The 26254-nt window shown below is 40.7% G+C and overlaps 1 protein-coding gene across 5 annotated transcripts in view; it reads right to left on the reverse strand.

Annotated features, from left to right (window-relative positions):
- Positions 1–26254, reverse strand: part of UBE3D (ubiquitin protein ligase E3D) — a 435152-nt gene that overhangs the window by 229385 nt on the left and 179513 nt on the right. Inside the window, exon 10 of one of the 5 annotated variants that reach the window (XM_079938780.1) lies at positions 25665–25795. The exons of the other annotated variants lie outside the window; for them this stretch is intronic. Within the exon in view, the coding sequence (XP_079794906.1) occupies positions 25760–25795 (36 nt within the window). The 3' untranslated portion in view covers positions 25665–25759. Of the gene's footprint in view, positions 1–25664; positions 25796–26254 lie in introns of those variants that run through there. 5 annotated transcript variants of the gene reach the window in all.

Consider the following 26254-nt stretch of genomic DNA (forward strand, 5'->3'; position numbering starts at 1 on the left):
TTGAGAGTATTGCCATCTTAACATTGCGCTTTCCAATTCATGAACATGGAATGTCTTTCCATTTGTTAGGTTTCTTTAATTTCCTCCAATAATGTTTTATAATTTTCAGAGTACAAATTTTACACTTCTTATGTTAAATTTATTCCTAAGTATTTTATTCTTTTTGATGCTATTATAAATGGAATTTTCTTAATTTCATTTTTGAATTGTCTCATTGCTAGAGTACAGAAATACAATTAAATTTTCTATATTGATCTTGTATCCTGAAACCTTCCTGAACTCATTTATTATTTCTAACAGTTTTAGGATTCTTTAGGAAAAAGGTCTACATACAAAAAATCATGTTATCTTCAAATAAAGATAGCTTTACTTCTTCCTTTCCAAGGAATACCTTTTATTTTTTTTCTTGCCTAAGTGTCCTATCTAGACTCCCAGTACAATGTTGAATAGAAGTGGTAAGCACAGACATGCCTATTTTCTTCCTGATTTTAGGGAGGAAATCTCCAGATGTTCACCATTTAGTATAATGTTTGCTGTGGGTTTTTTATAGATGAGCTTTCATAGATGGATGTATTTGATATTTGGGAAGAGTGTGAATTTGGCAAGGAGGTAAGAAGGCAGACTATGGTAGGCAGGACTTTTCTGCTCTCATCTCCAGAACCTATTAACATGATGATGTTTCATTTCTGTGATTATGTTATGTTCTTTGGCATAATCTAGGCAGGCCTGAACTCACCACAAGCCCTTAAAATCATGGAGCTTCCTCCAGACAAAAGCAAAAGAGTCAGAGAAATTTAAAACATGGGAAGAACTCAGTGTGCCACTGCTGGATTAAAGATGGAAATGGCCTCATGAGAAGGAATGCAAGTAGCATTGAGGAACAGAGCGCAACCCCTTGCTGACGGCCAGCAAGGAAACAGGGAACCTCTGATCTACAGCCTCAAGGAACCAGATTCTGCCAAGAATATGAATGAGTTTGGAAGCAGATTATCTCCCAGAGCCTCCAGATAAGAGCCCAGCCCAGCCCAGCCGACACCCTGACTTCAGCCTTGTGAGATCTTATACATAGGATGTAGTTGAACCCACCTAGACTTCTGATCCATAGAACTGTGTGCTCACGAGTGTGTGCTGCTTTTTTTTTTTTTTTTTTTTTTTTGCGGTACACGGGCCTCTCACTGTTGTGGCCTCTCCCGTTGCGGAGCACAGGCTCCAGACGCGCAGGCTCAGCGGCCATGGCTCACGGGCCCAGCCGCTCCGCGGCGGGTGGGATCTTCCCGGACCGGGGCACGAACCCGTGTCCCCTGCATCGGCAGGCGGACTCCCAACCACTGTGCCACCAGGGAAGCCCTGTGTGCTGCTTTAAGCTTTGAAATTTGCAGTCATTTGTTATGCAGCAATAGAAAACTAAGACAAGGACTGATAAGATTCATTCACTGCAGCAGAGGAGGTCAGGGTGTAGGCAGTGTGCTAGGCAGTGCCGCGGATCTGTCTCTTGCTTCAATAGTGTTTGGGTGGGACAGACCCACAGGGACATCCCCTGCTCCAGCCTCCGATCACCCTCCAACCTTTTTTCCAGTCGCAACCTTCAGAATCAGCCACTCAGCTACCACTTTTTGAGCTTAACTGCTTTCTACCGATCAACCACGAGTTTCCAGATTCGTCAGAATTATCCCACTGAGGTGGAGGTCACTGTCAACCCCCTGGCCGACACGCATCTGCGGGCCTCCTACACCTCCCTCTCTCTGAGCTTCTATTTCGACTGTGACAACGTGGCCCTGGAGGGCATGGGCCACTTCTTCCGTGAACTGGCCAAGGAGAAGTGCGACGGAGCCAAGCATCTCCTGAAAACACAAAACCAGCGTGGCGGCCGCGCCCTCTTCCAGAACGTGCGGAAGCCATCTCCAGATGAGTGGGGTAAAACCCAGGATACTATGGAAGCTGCCGTGCTCGTGGAGGAGAACATGAACCAGGCCCTTGTGGACCTGCGTGCCCTGGGTTCTGCCCGCGCAGACCCCGCCTCTGTGACTTCCTGGAGAGTCTTGTCCTAGATGAGCAGGTGAAACTCATCAAGAAGATGGGTGACCACCTGACCAACCTCCAAAGGCCGGCTGGTCCCCAGGCTGGGCTGGGTGGGTCTCTCTTGGAAAGGCTCACCCTCCAGCACGAGTAGGTGCCCCTGGAGCCCAGCGGCCTTTGAGGAGCCCCTCTGGTGTCGGGGTTTCTGCCTGAAGCCCCTCCCTGCATCTACTAGGCAGCTTTTTAACCGCCCTGGAGCTCTCTCCCAAGCCTTGGACCAAATGGAAACCATAAAGCTTTTTACAGAAAAAAAAAAAAAAAAGAGCAGGGTATAGTAAGTAATGCATTACACTTGGAAGACATTGGAGACACTTGGAAAAGCAAACATTGCCGGCCAGGCGATTTCTCAGCCATGTGAAATCCTTCCTTTATTTGGAAAGTCTTGGACTTGGAACTGTCACTGGTGTTCCTATAGTCTGGCACCTCAAAAGCATGACCATTTAATTTTATTCTCCACAGATAATTTACAAACATTCAACAAGGGAAGGAAATGGAAGCAGGAAAATTTTTATAACTGGCTTCTTTGGTCAGAGGAATTGTGCTTGCTTACTACTTTGTAATTTGCCCACTAGAGACTAAAGGAAAGCTCATTTGGATGTGTACCAAATAAGAAGCAGAAGGTTGCAACTGGATATTATAACTGTCCATTACTTATCTTACTAAAGAGGGATTCAATTTTTCTCAACCATCAAAAGTGGAAACAACACAAGTGTCCATCAACAGATGAATGGATAAACAAAACGTGCTGTATACATACAGTACAGTATCATTCAGCTTTAAAAAGGAAATAAACTCTGATATGCTAAAACACGGATGACATTATGCTCAAAGACATCATGCTAAGTGAAACAGACCAGTCACAAGAGGACAAATATTGTATGATTCCACTTATATAAGATATCTAGAGTAGTCAAAGTCACAGAGACAGAAAGTAGAATGGTGTTGTCCAGGGGCTGGGAAGGGAGGAATGGGGAGTTGGTGTTTAATGAGTTCAGAGTTGCAGTTTTGGGAGATGAAGTTCTGGAGATGGTTGGTGGTAATGGTTGTGCAACAATATGAATGTACTTAATGCCAATGAATACAGTTAAAAGTAATTAAAAGGTTAAATTTTATGTTATGTATATTTTACTGCCATTTTTTTTTTTAAAAAAAGGGATTACATCAGCTTCCCTTCTTCAGAAATCATCATTCAGTTGTGTTAAAGGAATTTCACTGTGGGTGACTTTCTATAATAAAACTCCTTCTATTCTCATCTACTTATTTGTGTGAAAAATTTTCTCAGGATTTACATCTTATATAACACAAAATAGGAATACAATTACTGCTAAATCTTGTGTCTTTCTACCAACTCTTGGATACATAAATTCATTGAAACCAAGCAGTACTGTCCCAATAAGTGATGCATTTGCAATAAAATTTTACTTTGTATGTTTAGTTATATTGGTCAAAATGTGGAATACATATGTTGTTTTGACCAATTGTGCACTAATAGTAAGTGTAATAGTAACTAAAATTTAAATTTTAATAAAATAGACATATCAGGGGCTTCTCTGGTGGCGCAGTGGTTGAGAGTCCGCCTGCCGATGCAGGGGACGCGGGTTCGTGCCCCGGTCCGGGAAGATCCCACATGCCGCCGAGCGGCTGGGCCCGTGAGCCATGGCCGCTGAGCCTGCGCGTCTAGAGCCTGTGCTCCGCAACGGGAGAGGCCACAACAGTGAGAGGCCCGCATACTGCAAAAAAAAAAAAAAAAAAAAAAAAATAGACATATCATAGGAAATAAAAATTAATATTAATCTATACCCATGATTATGGAAAGAGTTGTGATAGATCAGTAAAAAACTTGCTACCAGGAAGTATAGTTGTCCCTCCGTATCTGAGGGTGATTGGTTCCAGGTGCCTCCATGGATACCAAAATCCTCAGGTGCTCACGTCCCTTGGTAGTGCAAAGAAAAGAGCTGGCCCTCCATATCCGTGGGTTCCCCATCCACGGACTAAAACCGCTTTTGATTCATGGTTGGTTGAATCTGAGGATGCAGAAAACCGTGGATACAGAGGGCCAACTATATATGATTATAACTTTTGAAGGAAGAGGGAAATGCACAGATACGGATAACAGACTTGTCATGGCCAATGAGGAGGGGTGTGGGGGAGGGAAGGCCTGGGAGTTTGGGGTTAGCAGAGACAAACTATCACATGTGGGATGGATAAACAACAAGGTCCTACTGTGTAGCACAGGGAACTATATTCAATATCCTGTGACAAGCCATATGGAAAAGAATATGAAAAATAATATATATATATGTATAACTGAGTCACTTTCCTGTACAGAAGAAATGAACACAACATTGCAAATTAACTGTACTTCAATAAAATTTTAAAAAATGTATCAGGAAGAGGGAAATGGAAATCTAGGCTAAATTGAAAACTAGAGCAATGCAAAATTTCTGCTTATTAATGACAATCTTGTTCTTTTAAATAGGTGATGGTATATCTCAAACGCTATCGTACTTTGATTCCATACTAGATACATTTAAAACTAATGTAAACAATTTTATTTTAAAATCAAACTGGAAGTTATGCACTCCTTCTGCTAACTGTACTTTCTTCTGAAAATTTATACTGTTTATTTCTATTCTTCTAGGGGTTTTCCTGGAAATTTTATGGTGAGTACCTAGCACAGTGCAGACCATGGTTAACATATTGACCTTAACCCAGATGATACAAAGATTTAAAAACACTTTAATTTTAACCACCCCTCCCACTTTACATAATACTAGTTGTCAAGTATTTTAATTCTGCCCTTTGTTTAAGTCTCACAAATTAGATACGATTTTATACAGATCATGTTTGTTTAGACTCATTTACAGGTTTATCAGTTTCTTTGTTCGCCACTCCTTGCATGCCTTTTAGAATAATCTTTTTTCTTCCTTAAATGCTTCCTTCAGAAGTTCTCAAGTATAGATCTGTTCATAAATTCTCTCCATTTTTGGTTATGAAATGTCTTTATTTTGCCTTTCTTCTTAAAAGGTAGTTTTGGTGGATACAGAGAGTTTTTTTTTTTTTTTCCCCAGCACTTTGAAGATATTATTCCACTTTCTTCTGCTTCTATTGTTGCTATTGAAATCACTGTAGATGTCAAATGTCTAATTGTCTTTTCTCTCTAGGATTTATTTTTGGGTTTTGGTGTTCTAGTTTGATTATAATCTTTCTAGGTGTAAAATTTCTTCTGATTTATTCTTCTTGGTATGAATAAGTGAATTCATGTCATCCATCAATTCGTTATCTCTTCGAATATTGCTTCTTCTCCATTCTCTTTATATTCTCTCTCTGGGATTCAAATTATAAATTTGTTCACCCAGTTTCTCAAACCTTTGGGGTACATATGAACCACGTGGGGAGTTTATTGACCAATGCAGATTCGGATTCAAGAGGTCATAAGAGAGGCCGAGTCTGAATTTTTTGTTTGTTTGTTTTGTTTTTCTTTTGTTTTTTGGGGTTTTTTTTTTGCAGTACGCGGGCCCCTCACCGCTGCGGTCCCTCCCGCCGCGGAGCACAGGCTCCGGACGCGCAGGCCCAGCGGCCATGGCTCACAGGCCCAGCCGCTCCATGGCACGCGGGATTCTCCCGGACCGGGGCACGAACCCGTGTCCCCTGCGTTGGCAGGCGGACTCTCAACCACTGCGCCACCAGGGAAGCCCTGAGTCTGAATTTCTAACAATCTCCTAAGCAGGGCTCTTGCTACTGTTCCATGTATTATACTTCAACTAACATGATGTTAGACCTCCTCTTTCTATCCTCCACATCTCTTAACATTTCTTTCCTATTTTATACCTCCTTATTTCTCTGTGTTGTATCCCAGTTAATTTCTTCAGGCCTGTCTCTCAGTTAACTTATTTCTCTTATCTTATATCTAATTTGCTCTTTAACCCATCTGTTCATTTTTCAACAACTATATTTTTCATTTCTAAAAATTGTATTTCATACTGTTTTATATATGCCCAGACATTTTAAATAGTGCCTTGTAGTTTGCACATTTTGGTTATTCCATCTTCTAGTTTTTCTTAATTTTATAAAATATCATTTGATGTTCTACATCTTATGGAAGTCTATTTTATGATTCCCATGTTCAGAGTCGTGAGGGTCTCATATGTCATAGATTACCTAGACTAACTCTCACTCATGTAGTTTAGTTCCTTTGCATGTTTAGTAATCTTTGATGGTAGGCTTATATTTGGTTGATTTTAATGAGTGGAAACCTAAAAGCCTAAAATGAAGCTATTTAGCAAGGATTTGGTTTCCTTCAGCCTTGAGCTAGGATAGGCTACCAACCTGTGACCACTCAGGCCACCTTCAAGTTTCCTAGGCTTATTCTGGACACTCAGATTCAGCAACTTCTCACCTCTACCCTGTCACCAGGCCAAGGCACAGTTTCTTGAAAGCAGTGACAATTCGGTTCCTGACTTTGGAGAAATCCCTACTTTCCCCTGTGTGTTTGTTGTTTGCTGACTCCTGACAGATTTTCTTTTTTTTTTCTTTTTCTTAACCCTAGATCTTTTGAGATTACCTGAATTCCTTCAAGCCCCAAAATACCAAAAATTATGTCTCATGAAGTATCTAGGCTTTTTCCCCAATGAGACCCCCTCCACAATACACACAGATATAAATATTCAATATGTTATACTCCCAGAACTATAAGTTATGAAAAGAATTTTAGGGGCTTCCCTGGTGGCGCAGTGGTTGAGAGTCCACCTGCCGATGCAGGGGACGTGGGTTCATGCCCTGGTCCGGGAGGATCCCACGTGCCACGGAGCGGCTGGGCCCGTGAGCCATGGACGCTGAGCCTGCGTGTCCGGAGCCTGTGCTCTGCAATGGGAGAGGCCACAACAGTGAGAGGCCCGTGTATGGCAAAAAAAAAAAAAAAAAAAAAGAATTTTCACCCAAGACTCCCTCACAGTTGGGTATGTGTGACCCACAACTCATTACATGGTTATTTCCCCAGGTCCTGAACATAATGTTTGAATACATTTCAGTAGCTGGAAAAATAATCACAGTAGATTTCCAACTCATAGAGTAAGTAAATCACAGTAGATTTCCAACTCATAGAGTAAGAAAATAGGCCCACCCGGAGCCTGTGTATCTCTCTTTTTGTACAGAATAGTAAATCAGGAGCAATACTACACCCCTAGGAGCATAGAGATTATTGCTACCGCTGAAGGCTAGAAAATGCAGGGTGGTAATTCTAACATGCCCAGTTTAATTCTCTAGTTTAGTTAATGCAAAATATCATTGATTCTGAGAAAGTAATAGTGAATTTTCATAACTTGAGCTAGTTGATGATGCCAACAAATGTTGCTATTCCAGATGTACTCTTTTTCTTTTTTTTCTTTTATTTTATTTTTGGCTGCATTGGGTCTTTGTTGTTGCGAGCAGGCTTTTCTCTAGTTGTTGCGAGCCGGGGCTGCTCTTCCTTGCGGTGCACGGGCTTCTCATTGTGGTGGCTTCTCTTGTTGCAGAGCACAGGCTCTAGGCACGTGGGCTCAGCAGTTGCAGCTAGTGGGCTCTAGAGCGCAGGCTCAGTAGTTGTGGCGCACGGGCTTAGTTGTTCCACGGCATGTGAGATCTTCCCGGACCAGGGCTCAAACCCGTGTCCCCTGCATTCGCAGGTGGATTCTTAACCACTGTTCCACCAGGGAAGCCCCAGATGTACTCTTTTTAATGGACTAAATTAGTATAGCCAGTGACACCTGGTAAGCAGCTACTGATCCAGTGATTTTCTTTTTCAAATCTCCACAAGCAGAAAAAAACACCAGAAACCATTAGATTCCCCTGAAATAGAGAGTAGTACATCTTTGTTATCCTGCCTCAGGAAACATCAACTCTCCAGTCCTGTGCCACAATTTAGTTCCCAAGGATCCTGACTGTTTCCCAGTCTACGACATATCTCACTGGTCCACCATATTGATGACAACAATAATATAACCTGAAGAGCAGGAAGTAGCAAGTTGCCTGGAGGCTCAAGTTAGATGCAGGCTCATCAGAAGATAGGAGGTAGGTGTCACAAAGTTAGAGGGATCTGATAGATCAGTGAAGTTTCTGGCAGGTGAGCAACCTGGTACAAGGCAGGCTATCCCCTTCACAACTAAAAATAAGTTGTAGTTTCACGTACACACAAGTCTTGGTCGGATCCTTGCATTTTGGAAGCTATGTATACTATAGTTACAAGTTCTTCGAAGAGACAGGATCAGAGGACTGACGACAAGGAGAATATCTGTATCTCATATTGATGCTGATTATAATGCCTTTATTGCAGAGAAGCTGCTCAGTAATTAGGTGGCACTCAACTAGCCTGTGGTGCCAGTTAGCCTCTTTCTCCAGCCTGCCAATCCTGCTCACTGGGCTTCTGCACAGTCATCCACATTGGCAGGGACAGAGGTAATACACAGACTCATCAAGAAGGACCTATTCTCACTATGACTGTCTGGCTATTGTCCCAGTCAGTCAGCAAATCTGCCAACTACAGCCCATACCCTCCAATATGGCAGAACACTTAATTGAACTACGAAGCCATCTTGTGGCAGATTAATTAAGCTGAATCCTGCTACATCCCCTGGAACAAACACTTATTCTGAGTTTGGATATGCCTTTCATGTTGGACAGTCTTTTCAATACCATGCACTTACTAGATGGGTTTTTCATCCTAACGGAATGTCACACAACATTGCTTCTGGCCAAAAAAAGTCCTTTTATTGTAAAAAGAAATAAGTCAATGCAATAAAAATTCACTGATCACATCTGTTTCCCCATCCCCGAGATGTAGCTGGAATTGCTTACTAAATATCCAGTTATCATGTCAACCGGTACATAACATTTTTCAAGCTTGAAATGCTGTCTTACAGGATATGGTAAATGCTCTGAAGAGGACTGGCTAGAAGACGTGAGTCCCAGCACCAGAGGGGAATGAGATGGGCATATCTTTTAGTTACACTCAATGACTCATTCACAAAATATTTGCTCCCAACCTCCATGACTTTTTACTCTGCCGACTTAGAGTTTTCAATATCCAAAGGAGAAATGATTCTATCAAAGGATTTAACAATAATCCCCCTAAATTAGAGGTGGCAACTACCACCTGTTCATTTACTCCTCCTGGGGACGCTAGATAAAGCGGCAAAAAAGTGATGCTAGGTCCTGGCTCCCTTGGGGAAATAGAGTGCTGCAAAACAGGGGCATGAAGGAGTATGGCTGGAACCCAACTGATCCTAAGGTGCCTCTATGAAGTCAAGAGGTAAAGATTAATGGAAGAGTCCTGCAGTTCAAGACAGATTGGACATCAAGAGCCCAGATGCTCAGGAATGAAGGTTTCAGTAAGAAACCCAACCATCGGAGGTGCCGGCTGAAGGCAACATCAACCATGGCTCATGCCAGCTGCGTAACTTCTTCTTGCTGTGTTATGTACACATTAATATACCTACATAAATGCCCTTCTCTTTTTTTTTTCCTTTTTCCTCAGGATAGTTCATTTTACTACTTTGTACTTGTACTATATTGCAGCATTTGAGATGGTAACCTAACTGAGATCCTAATTAAACTTTAGATTCTTCCGTTTGAGAGTTTCTGACCATTTTAAGGATGATTATATAACATTAAGCAATGTTTTGGAAGTATAAGTATGGGATTAGATTTTTATTTCTGTGCACAAAGCACATAACACAATATAAAGGCAGACTATATACTTGAATAAATGTTTAGTGAGTGAATATATGGGAGGGAAGGATTAATGATTAGGTGGATGGATGAATGGATGGATGGATAGTAACAGGAGAGAATAACTGTATGTGATCTTTTCTCTTAAGGGGAATTCTACCCTCTGTTTCTTCCATGTGGAAGTTGTACTAGACATATATGTTAGAGCAACTCAGTCTATTGTTTATGTCTATCTGTAGTTCATATCATCCATACATTTAATTGAGTTACATTATAGTTTTCTTCAGATATATTTTTCAGTTCATTAATTCACTTTTCAGCTGAATCTAATATTCTGTTTAATATACTCTGAGTTTTTATTTAAATGATTACATGTAAATTTCTAGAGGTTCTCTTTGATACTAGCCATTTCTTGTTCTTCTGAATTTCTTCTTTTAATCATTTTAATTCACCTTTTAAAGTCTGAGACTGAACCCTCTGATACAGTTTGAGATTTTTAAATGTAACATCTGAATTTCTTCAGGTTATGATCCTGATGTTTGTTTACTGCCTTTGCTGATTCTAGTTCAGGGTGAATTATTTCCTTAAATATTTTGTAATTTTAGATTGTGAGCTCATCTTCAGAGTGTCTATTTCTGTGGGAAACCTCTGTGGCCTGGGCTGGGTGTTTGCTCTTTCCAGGTACTCACGGGTTTCACTGACCTGTGACCACTTCTCATGTTGATTTTCAACTTGTGGGTTCACAAATCATACAGAGCCGCATACATTTGAACCACAAATCCACGAGATTAACAAGCCAATGATTATGAAATTCTTCATGGAAGACTGACATACAGCAAACATGCTTAGTTTTAAAAGAATCCTTGTGAGGGTGAGCAGATTTATTTTCTAGTCTCTCTTTTATGGAGGGTGTTGCCCTTCAAGAGTCCCACCGTAAAGGTCTCAGTTCCAATCCCTACTTCATCTAGGCCCCAAGCCCTGTCATTGGTCCCCCCATGGTGATATCGCCTAAATCCCTATCTTATCATGATTACTGAAAACCATCCCTCTCCTACACACACACACACACACACACACACACACACACACACACACAGAGCAATTAGAGTGTCAGATATGGCTTTTTATTCGTTTGTCCCCTAGAGATTATGTTTTATGAACTCATCTAGGCATTTATAGGGGAGGTTTAAAAAATTGTTCATTCAGAGTTTCTAGGTATTTTGTCAGGGGAGGATTTGCAGGTTATTTCATATGAAATATTGTCTGAAAAGGAAGTCTCAGGTAGTGAGAAACTGAAAGGTCTGTGAGATGATGCATCTTAGAGAAGGATTTAATTTGCTGAGAAAGAGAGAGAGTGAGACATGCGTGGAGGCAAGGAGGAAAATGACCCCAGGCAGGAGGGTAGCACTTGTAAGAAAAATCCACAACAGGAAAAGATAAAGCAGCTGGATTCCATGACTGAAAGGAAAATCATTGACCCAGGCAGGAAAGACTGTTAGACAAAGGGGCACAGAAGGGATGGTGTGTGGGGGATTGTGTGTTTTTCTGGGAGGTGATTGGAATTTTATATCAAAGATCTATCAGGTCACTGTTAAAAGAAATAAACAGTACATGCCCACATTTCCAGTTCCATGGGGAAAGAGACAGAAGAGAAAAGCCTTGCAGCTTTTAAATGGAAGTTCATTTGACCAAAGGAGATCTAATAGAGCTAGGAGGTGACTGCTGAAGTCCAAAAGGAGATTGAACCCTCTGATACAATTTGAGATTGAACAAGTGTTGATAGATTAGCATCCACAAGCATTTCTGACAAGATATGGTTCCCTCGGGCTGTGGACAAACCTGGAAGTGGGCAACTGACAGCCTGCAGTACACTCACCACTTCTTACCACCTTGTCTGCATTTTATGATTATGAATCAGTTTTCTTTGACATGCCCCATTTTTCACTGCAGCGTCTTCATCTCAGCGCCTGTATCAGTTATAACTTCAGCAGAGCATCTGAGTGCACCACTTACAAAATTGCTTTGCTGCTGAAAGTGAGAGTACAAAGCAGTGCAATTCTGCAGAACAAAAGAGAAGAAAGAAGTACTACCCAGAGATGCCAGCACAGATGGCCTTCATTTTTCTAACAAAACACCCCTGTGAGGTGTTTTGCCAATAAATATCTTTATGTGTTGCGGTAAGATGAAACTACCATTGAGTTGCTAATGCATGTAGGTTTTCTCTATAGGTGGATAAGAGAAAAAAAGTAAAAAGGCCTTCCACGGGACACGTGCACAGCGAAGCACTGGAGTATGAAGAGTATCTACATGTAAGCTTCTCTCTCAAGTCCTCCAGCTCATAATAGATTCACTTATTCCTGTTGCAAATGAGAACTCAGTTCTCTTGACGGGCAGCTCTATTTTATGCCCTTCCCTATCTGTGTCCTTAGGCTTCCCTAACATACTTACTACAAGGCCTAGAGTAGAAGACTGGAAAATCTTCTGCTTTCTAGAAGCTGCATGCACCATCCATTCAGTTTGGGCATCTTCAATTGACAAAATGTGTGTGTATTTATTCTATCATCCCATGCACTAATGTAATATTAATCACCACAGTAGGATCAGCTGCAATGGCTTCATTCACAATTATGACCTGTGAATAATCCATAACCCATGAATAAATAACATGGTAAATATTATTTATGGAAGCAGCATCATGGCTTTAAAGTCACAGATTTCTCCAGGTATCAGTCATGGCCAACAGGGGCTGGCACTTGCAATGTCGCCTCTGCTATGCCTCAAAGGTCAGCTCCCTGGGACCGGATCAGCTTCTCTGTGTTCTAATCCTCGCTGCCAGTAAGCCACTCGTCCAGAGCAGGTAATTTACCCTCTTTCTGCCTTTGTTTTTCTATCAGCAGAGCGATAGTAGGCTACTATTTGCGACTGGGCTAACGGAGTTCAATAAATGTCGTTGAGCCCATGACTATAAATTTCCTTGAAATATGCCTGCAAGTGTACCAGATGTTATTGTCCTAACCGCTAATTACTTCAAATTGCAAATATTTGGTTTAAAAGTTGAATCGAGGCCATTTTTATATTCCAGAGCCACTTCATGTAACAAATTATCCTAGATTAACCCAAAATAAACACCTGTCACACTTGGGTATCCAACCAAATCCCACCGCCCCGCCAAACATGAGCCACATAATTTATTCAGCCCCAAAAAAAAGAAAAAACAAAAAACCCTCCAGCTGCCCTCATGGAAAGTTACTGCCCAGCTGACTGTTAACTCCCAAGAGTCTTAGATTGGGTGGGCAGCTAACCCTTTCCTGAATCTATTTTGTATCCAGTCCAGTGAACAGGAAACAGCTAATGATTATTGAACGCAGACAGCCCTGCAGTGACCGGAAGCAGCAAGGTGCCCATCCCTGCCCAGGCGGTCAAGTGATTTGCAGATGAGGCTGCTGTAGTCCTGTAGCTGTTGTGCTTTTTCTCCTTTTTCCCCTTTTTCAGCAGTTCTAGCAGATGGATTCATCAAAGCCCCAGACACCTTGTGCCCCTGAAAGGAGAGTCCTATTAGACCCAATGTGTGAATAAATCTCTCCTTCACCGACGCTCATTTCTCATTGGCAAATAAAACTCTGTTGACTGAGTAGGATGGTTGTGAAGTCAACACTTCTCTGGCTTTTACCAGGGAGGACGTCTGCATAAGCTATGACTTACTCCATCTTCAAATCACTTTCCCCTTTTCTCCCTCTAGCCACCTTCAGATTCAGTGTTAACGTTTTTACAGGAGAGTCCACAGTAAATGTTTCATGAGTGGCCTTGCTCAGCAGCTCTCTCCACATCACTAACCTTTTCCCCAGTAACTACCTCATCCCAGGGATACTGTTTGGTGGAGGTGAGGGCAGGACAGGGATTCATGACACTCCTACACCTGATCTGGCAGATCACAAATCTGCCTGGTTATAAACAGAAAAATCCATATCCTTTTGAATAGTCAATGCCTTTTCTTGATCTGCATGTTATAAATAAACTGTGTGCCTCCCTCTTAGGATGTATCCTGAACCTTCTCTTAAGTTAACTCCTCTTTCCCACTGCACTGGCTGAATCTCACGTATCCTGTCCTCTGTATTTTCAGATATTTACCTCTGATGCACAGTTTCCATAAAAATCTGGAAAACTGACTTAGTAAAACCAATACCTATCAGTTCCAACATCACCCCTGGTCTTTAAAAAAATATCACAGCAAAGAATTTTGCTCTGCTGTCTTGGCCATTTTACTGTTATTCTACATGCCACTTAGAAAGCCACCAAGGGCAGGGGCTCTGCTGCCAAGCCAGCTCCACCCTGGCCCTCGTCAGCCCGTAAAACCTCAGGGTTCTATTTATAGTGCCCATCCAATCCCTGTCCCAGACCATTCCCCCAAAACCGTCCGGCACAGGGTTCGTTCTTCCCACCTCAGTGGCTATATCCCGTACCCCTCTCCCTCTTCTCGGGAGCAGGCAGGAATCTTTCTGTCCCTGCCAGGTCACACAAGGACCCAGGATTTCTCAAAGGAGCTCAACACAGACCCTTCTTCCTGTCTGCAGGGATTTCTATCAGAAGCACCTCTGTGGTCAAGTCCACTAAACGTTGATATATTAAGAATCAGAAAATTCCTTTGTCTTAAAGCGTCTGGCTTTTAAAGGTGTGTCTTCTTGCAAAACACTATTTCAGATTTCAGGAGCTAATTTAAAACTTAATTGCTTTTCTTTTTATCTTGTTCTCCCCCATCTAGCCCCACCCTTCCACTGCCCTACCCCTTCACCCCTACCTCAATACACCCCCATCCTCCTTTGTATGCCTGCTATAACAATCGTCAACCTCCCCAAGACAAAGAATGCTCTGCAGAAGAGTACGAGGTCGGGGGGAGGGTGGAGTTGCAAAAGAGAACTTACACATATATATAGAGTTTTTAAAATTATCCCCCTCACAAGCACCCATCCTATCTGCAACTCAGTTAAGCTGCCTGACAGCTACAGCTCATTGCTTTATTTCTCTCAGACCCTCCTCATGGCTTGAGCAATAGCCTCTGTACTGCTTTCTCCTGAAATCATTCCTGGCACCATCTTCATTTCCCCCTTTTCTCTTGTTAAATCTCTGCCCTCTTTTCTCTGCCCCTTACACACTCTGGGGATGGAGTCTTTATGGTTGCCTGAACTTCTCTTTCTTCTCCTCTCCTGGACGCTAACCAAACTTCTCACTTCTATTTTAATTTTTACTATTTTGACTTAAATTTCATCACCTCCATCCACCCCACCCACCATCTTCCTAAGTGCTTCTATAGCTGGGAATATACATTTTAATTTTTCAAAGGCTTCAGCTTTATTTCTTCCCTCAAGTGCTTCTGGAACACAGCAAGGATATTTAATGCTGTGATCCAGGAAGTCTTAGAACCTATGTAGTGGACGTACATTTTTATCTAAAGCCCCACAAAAGAAAAATCCCTTAGCAAGAAAAGGCCCCTACCATCAAAATGGAGGACACAGCACTGGCCACAGAACCCAGCTAAAGAATACTCAGGTGAGAAAGAGCTACAACAGGGTCTAATAACAGCAAGAGGCAATTTTTCAAGTTAGTTTTCCAGTAAGGCAGGCGTTTTGCAGAGCACAGTGAAGGAAAAACCTCTATAAAGACAGCACTTAAAGTGAACAGTTATCACTTGCATATTCATTGACTGGAGGCAATTTGCAACTGATAATAAGAACCCTGAAAGGAGAGAGAAAAACCAAACCCCACCGCTAGTTTTTGAGTGTTTACCAAATGTGCTGGGCAGAATGCAAAATGTTTTACATGCGTTACCTTAATTAATTTTCACACCAACCATGTGAAATTGAACTATTACTTTGACAATCTCACAAAGAGGAAACTAAGGATCAGAGAGGTTGAGTGAGTTGCCAAAAATCACACAGTATATATGTGACAGAATCCAGGTGGTTTTAACACAAAGTAGTCAGAAGACATAAGGTGATTTGGATAACACAAGGAGAGGAGCAATCCAAAACAGAAATCCTTCTTGGACATCTGGATAAGGATGATTATCTAATATTTAGTTTTAAAAAAACATGATATTGACATCAGAACCCCACTCAATAGTACGTAAAGCTAATGTATATATTTAAGCTTTAAAAATGTATAGTAGGGTCCAGACAGCAGAGTAGGAAAACCATGAGCTCACCTCCTCCCATGGGCATACCAAAATTACCACTATTTACAGAGCAACTATTAATGAGAACAACCAGAAGACTAGCAGAAAAGTGTCTGGCAAAATGAATTAAACAGAAAGTAAGGTTAAAAAAAAAAAGAAGACTAGAAGAAAATATTTTTTCACAACTAAAGATATAAAGAAGGAAAGACAGCAAAATGGGGAGAAGGGACAGAGATATGGGCTAGTCAAGACCACTGGGAAGATGACCCACAAATGGGAGGATAATCACCAGTGCAGAGGTTCTCCCCAAGGAGGGTTCTGAGCCCCACATCAGGGTCCTGAGCCCCACATCAGGGTCCCCACCCTTGGTGTCCTGCACTGGAAAAGATGATCCCTCAGAACATCTGACATTGAAGGCCAGAAGAGCTTGCATATGGAAGAGCTGGAGGGCTGTAGGGGACAGACACTCCACTCTTAAAGGGCACACACAAAATTTCACAAACTCTGAGTCCCAGAAAAAGGTAGTCATTTGAAAGAAGTCTGATCAGTCCCAGTTACTGATCTTGGAAAGCCTCCCAGAGAGGTAGGAGACAACTGGGACCCCCACTGGGGATTTCGATACTAGTGGCAGCCATTGGAGGGAGCTCATTCTACCACAAGGACACTGGTACTCTCAAGGCCATTTTGGATTCCTACCTCGAGCCTATTAGCGCCAGGGGCTAACCCATCAACCAGCAGGTAGTCACTAGTCCAGGAAACCCCCCAGCCAAGCAGCCAGCTGCAGTGGGGACCCAGATGTACCCACCATTGGGCAGAATGAACCCTGGGTCCCCTGGGCTGTGAGCCAGCAACACCAGAACTTGGTCCTGTCCACCATGGACTGGCACCAGTCCCATGAAGCTCTGGGCCACACAGCCAGCCACCCCAGGACCTGGCCCTGGCCAAATAAGGCAGGGCTAGCAGCCAACTGAGCAGGGGACCAGCCTCACTTACCAGCGTTCCTCAATAGAAGGGCCCACACAGCCCACATAGTGGGCACCCCTAGAGTTTATAGATCTTGTGATCAGATGAGAGTGTGCTGCTGAGCCCCATAGGATGTCTCTGACAGAAGGCCACTTCCCTAAGACAAGAAAATGTAACCAACCTACCTAATAGAAATAAACACAGAGAACTAGGCAAAATGAGGAGAGAGAGGAATATGTTCCAAACAAAGGAACAAGACAAAGCCTCAGAAGAAGAACTAAACAAAGTAGAGATAAGTAATCTACCCAATAAAGAGTTCAAGGTGTGATCATAAAGATGCTCAAAGAACTCAGGAGAAGAATGGACCAACACTGTGAGGAACTTAACAAGGAGAAAATATAATGAATAACCAAACAGCTGAAGAATACAATAACTGAAATAAAAAATACACTAGAAGGAGTCAACAGCAGATTAGATAACACAGAAATACAGATCAGCAAACTGGAAGACAAAGTAGTGGAAATAACCCAAGCTGAAAAGAAAAAAGAAAGAGAATTTTAAAAAATGAGGATAGTTTAAGAGAACTCTGAGACAATATCAAATGCACTACAATTTTCATTATAGGGTCCCAGAGGAGAAGAGAGAGAGAGACAGGGGCAGAGAATATAGTTGAAAACATAATAGCTAAAAACTTTCCTAACCTGGGAAAGAAAACAGACATCCAGGTCCAGGAAGTGGAGTCCCAAATAAGATGAACCCCAAAAGTTCAAGAAACATTATAACTAAAATGGCAAAAATTAAAGATATAGAGAGAATCCTAAAATGAGAGAAAAACAACTAGTAACATACAAGAGAACTCTCATAACACTGTTAGCTACTTTTCAGCAATAACTTTGTAGGCCAGAAGGGAAAGGCATGATATATTTAAAGGGAGGAAAGGAAAAAATCTAAAACCAAGAATACTCTATTCAGCAAGGCTTATTCAGATTTGGAAGAGAGATCAAGAGTTTTACAGATAAGCAAAAGCCAAAAGAGTTCAGCAACACTGAACCAGCTTTAAAGAAATGTTAAAGGGATTTCTCTAAGTGGAAAAGAAAAGATCACAACTAGAAATATAAAAATTATGAAAGGAAAAATCTCATTGGTAAAGGAAGCAGATCAACCACTTATAAAATTATTAGAAAGGTTAAAAGACAACAGTAGTAAAATTACCTATATCCACAATAAATAGTTAAGGGATACACAAAACAAAAAGATATAAAATATAATGGAAAACTATTGTATGTATGGGGGGAATGCAGGGTTGTTAGAATGCATTCAAACTTAAGAGATCATCAACTTATAATAATCACATGCATGTGATTACATATATGTAACTTGTTATATTAAGAACCTCATGGTAATCACAAACCAAAAATCTATGCTAGATACAAACAAAAAAATAGAAAGGGATCCAAACATAACACTAGAAATAGTCATCACAAAGGAAGAGAGCAAAAGAAGAAGAAAGGAATGAAAGAGAACCTCAAAAACTACCCCAAAATGATGAACAAAATGGCACTATGTACATACCTATCAATAATTACTTTAAATGTAAATGGACTAAAAGCTCCAATCAAAAGGCATAGAGTGGCTGAATGGGTACAAAGCAAGACCCACATATATGCCACCTACAAGAGACACAATTCAAATCTAAAGACACACATAGAAAGTGAGCGATGGGAAAAGGTATTCCATGTAAATGGAAATGAAAAGAAAGCTGGGGTAGCAACACATATCAGACAAATAGACTTTAAAACAAAGACTTTAACGAGACAAAGAAAGACATTACATAATGATTAAGGGATAAATCCAACAAGAATATATAACAATTGTGAATATGTATACACCCAACATAGGAGCACTTAAATACATAAAGCAAATATTAACAAACATAAAGGGAGAAACTGATAATAACACATAATAGTAGGGGACTCTAATGCACAGATCATCCAGACTGAAAATCAGTAAGGAAACACTGGCCTTAAGTGATACATTAGACCAGATTGAGTTAATAGATATATAAAGGACATCCATCCAAAAGCAGCAGAATAAACATTTTTTTTCAAATGCACATGGAACATTCTCCAGGATAGATCACATGTCAGGCCACAAAACAAGTCTCAATAAATTTAAGAAGACTGAAATAATATCAAGCAACTTTTCGAACCACAAAGGCGTGAGACTAGAAATCAACACTAAGAAAAAAACTGCAAAAAACCCACAAACATATGGAGGTTAAATAATATGATACTAACCAACCAATGGGTCACTGAAGGAATCAAAGAGAAAATCAGAAAATACCTGGAGACAAATGAAATGAAAACTCAATGATCCAAAATCTATGGGACACAGCAAAAGTAGTTCTAAGAGGTAAGTTTATAGTGATACAAGCCTACCTAAGGAAATAAGAAAAATCTCAAACAACCTAGTCTTATACCTAAAGGAAGTAGAAAAGGAAGAACAAACAAAACTCAAAGTTAGTAGAAGGAAGGAAATAATAAGGATCAGAGCAGAAATATATAAAATGGAAACTAATAAAAACAATAGAAAAGATCAATGAAACTAAGAGCTGGTTCATTGAAAAGATAAATAAAATTTATAAACCTTTAGCTAGACTCATCCAAAAAAAAAACAAAAAAAAAAGAGCAAGAGAGAGAGGGCCCAAATAAATAAAACAGAAATGAAAAAGAAGTTTCAACCAACACCACAGAAATACAAAGGATCATAAGAGATTACCATGAATAATTATATGCCAATAAAATGGACAACCTAGAATAAATGAATAAATTCCCAGAAACATACAATCTCCCAAGAATAAATCAGGAAGAAATAGAAAATATGAACAGACCTACTACCAGTAGGTCTGCATCAATAATTTTAAAATCTCTCAACAAACAAAAGTCCAGGACCAGATGGCTTCACAGGTGAATCTGACCAAACATTTACCGAATAGTTAACACTTGTCCTTCTCAAACTATTTCAAAACATTGAAGAGGAAGGAATGCTTCCAAACTCAATCTACAAGGCCAGCAACACCCTGACACTAAAACCAGACAAAGACATCACACACACACAAAATTATAGGCCAATATCACTGATTAACATAAATGCAAAAATTCTCAACAAAATATTAGCAAACTCAAATTCAACAATACATTAAAGGGATCAAACACTATGTTCCAGTGGCATTTATCCCAGGGATGTAAGGATGGTTTAATAGCTGCAAATCAATAATATACACTGCATTAACAAACTGAAGAATAAAAATCATATGTTCTTCTTCATAGATGCAAAAAAAGCTTTCAACAAAATCCAATGTCCATTTATGATAAAAATAAGACCTGAAAAAATAAAACTCTAAGAAGAGAACATAGATAGAACACTCTTTGACATAAAACGTAGCAATATTTTTTTGGCTGTGTCTCCTAAGGCAAAAGAAATAAAAGCAAAAAGAAATGGGACCTAATTAAAAGCTTTTGCACAGCAAAGGAAACCATCAACGAAATGAAAAGGCAACCTACAGAATGGGAGAAAATATTTGCAAATGATACATGTGGTAAGGAGTTAACAACTAAAATATACAAGGAACTCATACAACTCAACATCAAAAAACAAACCGATCAAAAAGTAGGCAGGGGATCTGAATAGACATTTTCCAAAGATGACATACAGATGGCCAACACACACGTGAAAAGATGTTCAACATCACAATCATTAGGGAAATGCAAACCAAAACCACAATGAGATATCAACTCACATCTGTTGGAATGGCTATCATCAAAATGACCACAAGTAACAAATGTTGGCGATGATGTGGAAAAAAGGGAACTCTCATGAACTGTTGGTGGGAATGTAAATTGGTGCAGCCACTATGGAGAACAGTATGGAGGGTCCTCATAAAATTTAAAACAGAACTACTATAGGAACCAGCAATTCTACTTCTGGGTATTTATGCAAAGAAAACAAAAACACTAATTTGAAAAGACAGATGCACCTCTATGTTCACTGCAGCATTACTTACAAGAGCCAAGATATGGAAGCAACCTAAGTGCTTATTGATAGAAGAACAGATAAAGAAGATGTGGTATATATAATTAGTGGAATATTACTCAGCTATAAAAAAGAACGAAATCTTGCCATTTGTGACAACATGAATGGACCTAGAGGGTGTTATGCGAAGTGAAATAAGTCAGATGGATAAAGATAAATACTGTATGATTTCACTCAAGTGGAGTCTAAAAAATAAAACAATGAATGAACAAACATAAAACAGAAACAGACTAAGATACAGAGAATAGACAGGTGGTTGGCAAAGGGGAAGGAGATGGGGAAGAGGCAAAATTGGTGAAGAGGATTAAGGGGTACAAACTTCCAGTTTAAAAATAAATAAGTCACAGGGATGTAATGTACAGCATAGGGAATACAGTCAGTAATATATGGGGACAGATGATAACTAGATATCATAGTGATCACTTTGTAATGTATAAAAATATTGAATCACTATGTTGTACACCTAAAACTAATATCGTAAGTTAATTATACTTCAATTAAAAATTATATAAATATATGTCACTCTCTTTACAGAGCGTGGACTCAAGACATTTTAAATGAATTATTTTTACACCTTCATAACATTATATGTTCAAGAACGCCTCTAACTGTCATCAACAATAGATACGTAAATATTTCAGTCAATACTCAGGTAGCAAAAATGGAAAACCACTTCTTACAGAATTATATCTTAAACCGTGTTTTAATTTGCTGTGCCAATTAATACTCTATTTCATACCGTGTTACATAACACCTTTCTTCTGCTATCCCGAAAAGGGACAAGAGGTTCTTGCCTTTAATCATTTAAAATCATACGCTAACATTGTCTCTTGTTTAAACAAGAGATTTTTTATTCTCTATGTATTCTTTGCAAAGTATTCTAGGTCCGAGAAATTATTTCAGCTATTCCAAAGCACGATCAGAAAGAGCAATTATTTCACATTATATTTTATAACTTAAGTTTTTTATAGTTTGTAATTCTATTCTGTTTGGTCTACTTTCTTTTTTGTAGATATTTATACTCCAAGTATTAGCATACGTACCTAAATAAACACCTTTCAGTTCTCCCTTCTTGCAGCCTAGTTAGAAAATGCGATGGCACCATAACAATGTTGAGTTTACAACAACTTATTAATCGTGTCTGGCAAAGTGCTGCGTGCACTAAAAGGTGCTACTTTTAGTAAATATTTATTTACAGAATTTTGGCTACCTCTGGGCTTAATAGAAGTAATAATGCACATTTCCAGAGGGAAAGTAACAATTTACTCTGTGTTTGGCATTGTGCTAGGCTTTAAATTACTTCTCTCATGTGAACTTCAGAGCAACACATTATTTCTACTTAACCAATGGGGGAATTAAAATTTGGGGAGGTTAAATGTGCCCTTCCCAAGATCACACATCCCATAAGTGAGAGAGCCAGATTCCGTCCCAGGTGTATCTGTTTCCAAAGCCCACCATGCAAATAGTTTACAATACTATCATCTCCCTATCTTTTCGACTTTCCTAAAAAGCTCCTGAATAATTTTTTTTTTTTGGGGGGCTACACTGCACAGCATGCAGGATCTTAGCTCCCCGACCAGGGATCAAACCTGTACCCCCGGAAGTGCAAGCGTGGAGTCTTAACCATTGGACCGCCAGGGAAGTCCCCAAAGCTGCTGAATAACATTTTTTTTTTTTTTGCGGTACGCGGGCCTCTCACTGTTGTGGCCTCTCCCGTTGCGGGGCACAGGCTCCGTACGCGCAGGCTCAGCGGCCATGGCTCACGGGCCCAGCCGCTCCGCAGCATGTGGGATCTTCCCGGACCGCGGCACGAACCCGTGTCTCCTGCATCGGCAGGCGGACTCTCAACCACTGCAAATGAATAACTTTTTAACCTCACCATTTCCTTTCATATTTCCTTGCAAGATACAAATATTTACTAATTTCAGTCCCCAACTCCCCTCCGACTCAAATCTATGCCCCTGCAAAAAAAATGTCAGATCTTATTACGTACGCTCGTTATTTATGATTCTTCTCAGGGGTGTGCTGGTAAATATCTGACAGTCAACTCTGAGAATGGAAGCTGGGAGAGGAGCCCTGATTTGTAGTGTTTGTCTGATTTCCATGGCATAAATCCTGCTATCATGGATCATTCCAAGCCACCGAGATGATGTCACTGAACACAGAGTCGGAAAGAGATGCGTACAGCTCACTTTCTGTATCTGGTGCAGGGGTGCTTCAGCACACCACCCATATTGACTAGTGTAAGTTGAAAAAAAAAACATTAAAAAAAAATCCTCCTTGTTTGGATTAACTTCGGATGACTAACTAGGAAACACATCTATTCTAAATACTCACGTACTGTTTGATGAATTAAACTGATTTTTTGTTCTTCCAGACCAGTGGTTCTAAAAGAGTGGTCCCCAGGCCAGCAGTATCGTGTTACAAATGCAAATGATGTGCCCCACGCCAGACTTACTGAATCAGAAGGAGGATGGTGACTGGGGGGGGGGGTGGGGGGGGTGGGGGAGGTGGGCAGGGGAGGTCAGCAATCATTATTTTTATGAGCCTCCAGGTGATTCTGTTCCTAATTTCAAAATCTCTCTTCCCTTTCAGCCCTGTGAAACTAAAGAAATCAAGGTAGAGGAAGCTAATGAGAGGAACCTGAGGTCAATTTTAATGCAAAAAAGAGCCAGGGGTGGTCATAGATCTGGTAAGTAAGTGTGTAATGCAGACTGCAGAGCAGAAAGGTCTCACTCATTTACCATTTACCCGATTATCACTCACATCTGGGTCAGGAGAAGTGACCGTCAAACCTGTCTGCAGACGGTCTCTCCAGAACAGAGAAGCAGCTCACTGACTTTTAGAGACTCATCCCAGAAGCACTGGAATGGATCCATCTGGAAAGCCTCACTCCTTAGTGTACAGCTTGGGAAGCTCTGCACTTTACCCAACTGAGTTAAAACACAAGCTTCCGGGACTTCCCTGGTGGTCCAGCGGTTAAAACTCTGCGCTCTCAATGCAGGGGGCCTGGCTTCGATCCCTGGACAGGGAACTAGATCCCACATGCATGCCACAACTAAAGATCCCACACGAGGTGAAGATCCCGCATGCTGCAACTAAGACCCAGCACAGCCAAATAAATAAATATTAAAAACTAACAAACAAAAAACCCCACAAGCTTCCTACCTAAACACCACCTGGGTGTACCCTGGGTTTACCTGGGGGTAATTTTTTTCTGCCTTCCTCAGCAGTTGACCTGCTTCAGAGTCTCCTGGAGGGCTTGTTAAAACACTTATTGCTGACCTCTGTCCGCACCCGGTGCCTGATTCATTAGGTGGGGCCCATACATTTGCATCTGTAACAAGTTCTCAGTGATGCTGAGGCTGCTGGTCTGAGAACCACAGGCCACACTCTGAGAACTACTGGCTGTACCCCGTGCTCTAAGTTCTCTCCCCAGTCTGGATCTGTTCTCGGATTGTTAAGGAGCTGTTGGATTTTACCCTGAGGCTGGCCTATGCAGTGGTTGGTAAGGAGAGGTATGCAGTGGAACCGGCAATAGCAAAGCTTTCATTTTAGTAAAGCCATCACTGCAAAACAGAAACACAGTTTAACCAGAGCCATAATTGGTACACTGCATAAGGATTTTCATTCTGCTACACCTCATTTTACTCTGAAGAGGCATTTACTGCGGACAGTTTTTAAAGGAAAATTTTTATAATTAGAGAATGCTTTATAAGTATAATCAATTTTGGCTTAATGGTAAGGATTTTGTAGAAATCAAAACGCACACTGGCATCAAAAAAAAAATTCCAGAAACAAACATTATGCAATTGACAAGGTATTCATTAATATTCGAATATACTATTTCCAGCATCTCACTCAGGAATGAGTTGATGCTTTCTCTGTGAAGACTCAGTGTTCCTATTCCTGAAATGACCCAGAGTCATTAGTACAACTTGTCTTCTTCATTCAGCTCCAAAGCACATGAATAACCAGATAGCAATCATTAAGTTTGCAGGTGGCATCAAGCTAAGAGGGCAATTATCCCAAAGGAGAAAAAAAAAAAAAATTAAATACAGCATGACCTTGGTAATTTGGAGCAAAGGAGAGAAAATACAGCAAACATTATCTGAGCAAGATATACATTGAAAGAGAAAATCCAAATTGCAAAATAAAGGTCAGTATATAAGCAAGTTTGCCATTTATTTATACATTTATTCAGCAATTAATTATTGAGCACCTACTATCTGCCAGGGTCTGGGGATAGAGCAGTGGGCAAAACAGACATTGTTCCTCACTCATGCAGCTCAGAGACAAGAGGGAAAGAGCCCTTAAACAAGTAAGCAAACAAATAAAACTTTAATTTCCTAATTATGATATGTGCTTTGAAGGAAAAGAGCAGAGGAATATGAAAAAGAATAGGCTGGTGTGACAGAAGGGGGATTCTTTAGGTGGAGTGGTTACGGAAGCTTCTCTGAGGAGGTGACACGAGCTGGAATATAAATGATGAGAAGCAGTCAGCTGTAGGGAGGAGACTGTTCCAGACAGAGGACTGTTCCAGGCCAAGCAAATATCCTGTGGTTATTCCCAGGGCAGGAATGGTCTAGGAACCCCCAAAGGGCCAGAGAGTAAATAGTTTAGGCTTTTGTGGACCGTAAGGTCTGTGTCCCAAGTTCTCAGCTCTTCAGGTGTAGTAAGAAAGGAGCCATGGACAATACTTAAACGATGCATATTCCAATAAAACTTGATTTACAAAACAGGCAATGCACAGACTTAGCCTGCAATCAGAATTCTTTCAGTTGCCAACCCCTGAAAGAATAAAAGCAGGAATAAGACTGGATTAGAAAACATAAGCAGAAGCAGGACATTCATCTTCTAAATGAGTTAGGAAATTCATCTTCTAAATGAGTCAGCACTAGTCAGACCATCACTTGATAAAATGTCTTCCTTAGGCTCAACATTTAAGTGGGGTTTGATAAACCATAGAGGTTCTAAAATAGTAATGATTATAGCCTTGGAAAACTCTGACCAAGTGAAGAGTTTAAATGAGTCGACTTATGCAACGTGAAGAACAGGGAAAAGGTAATAAAATAGTTTTCACATGTTTGAAGTGTTATTTTTGCTGAGGATGTGTCCAGCTGTTTTCCATGTTCACTGAGTAGAGAGACACAGGAAACAAACGGAAGGGGAAAGTGAGGCGTGGGAAGGAAATGGAACTAGAGGAACAGAATGGCCCGACAAGGTAAAAACCTGTAAACATGGTCCCAG

This window comes from Stenella coeruleoalba (genome assembly GCF_951394435.1).
Source record: "Stenella coeruleoalba genome assembly, chromosome: 12".
In the NCBI taxonomy this organism is placed as follows: Eukaryota; Metazoa; Chordata; class Mammalia; order Artiodactyla; family Delphinidae; genus Stenella; species Stenella coeruleoalba.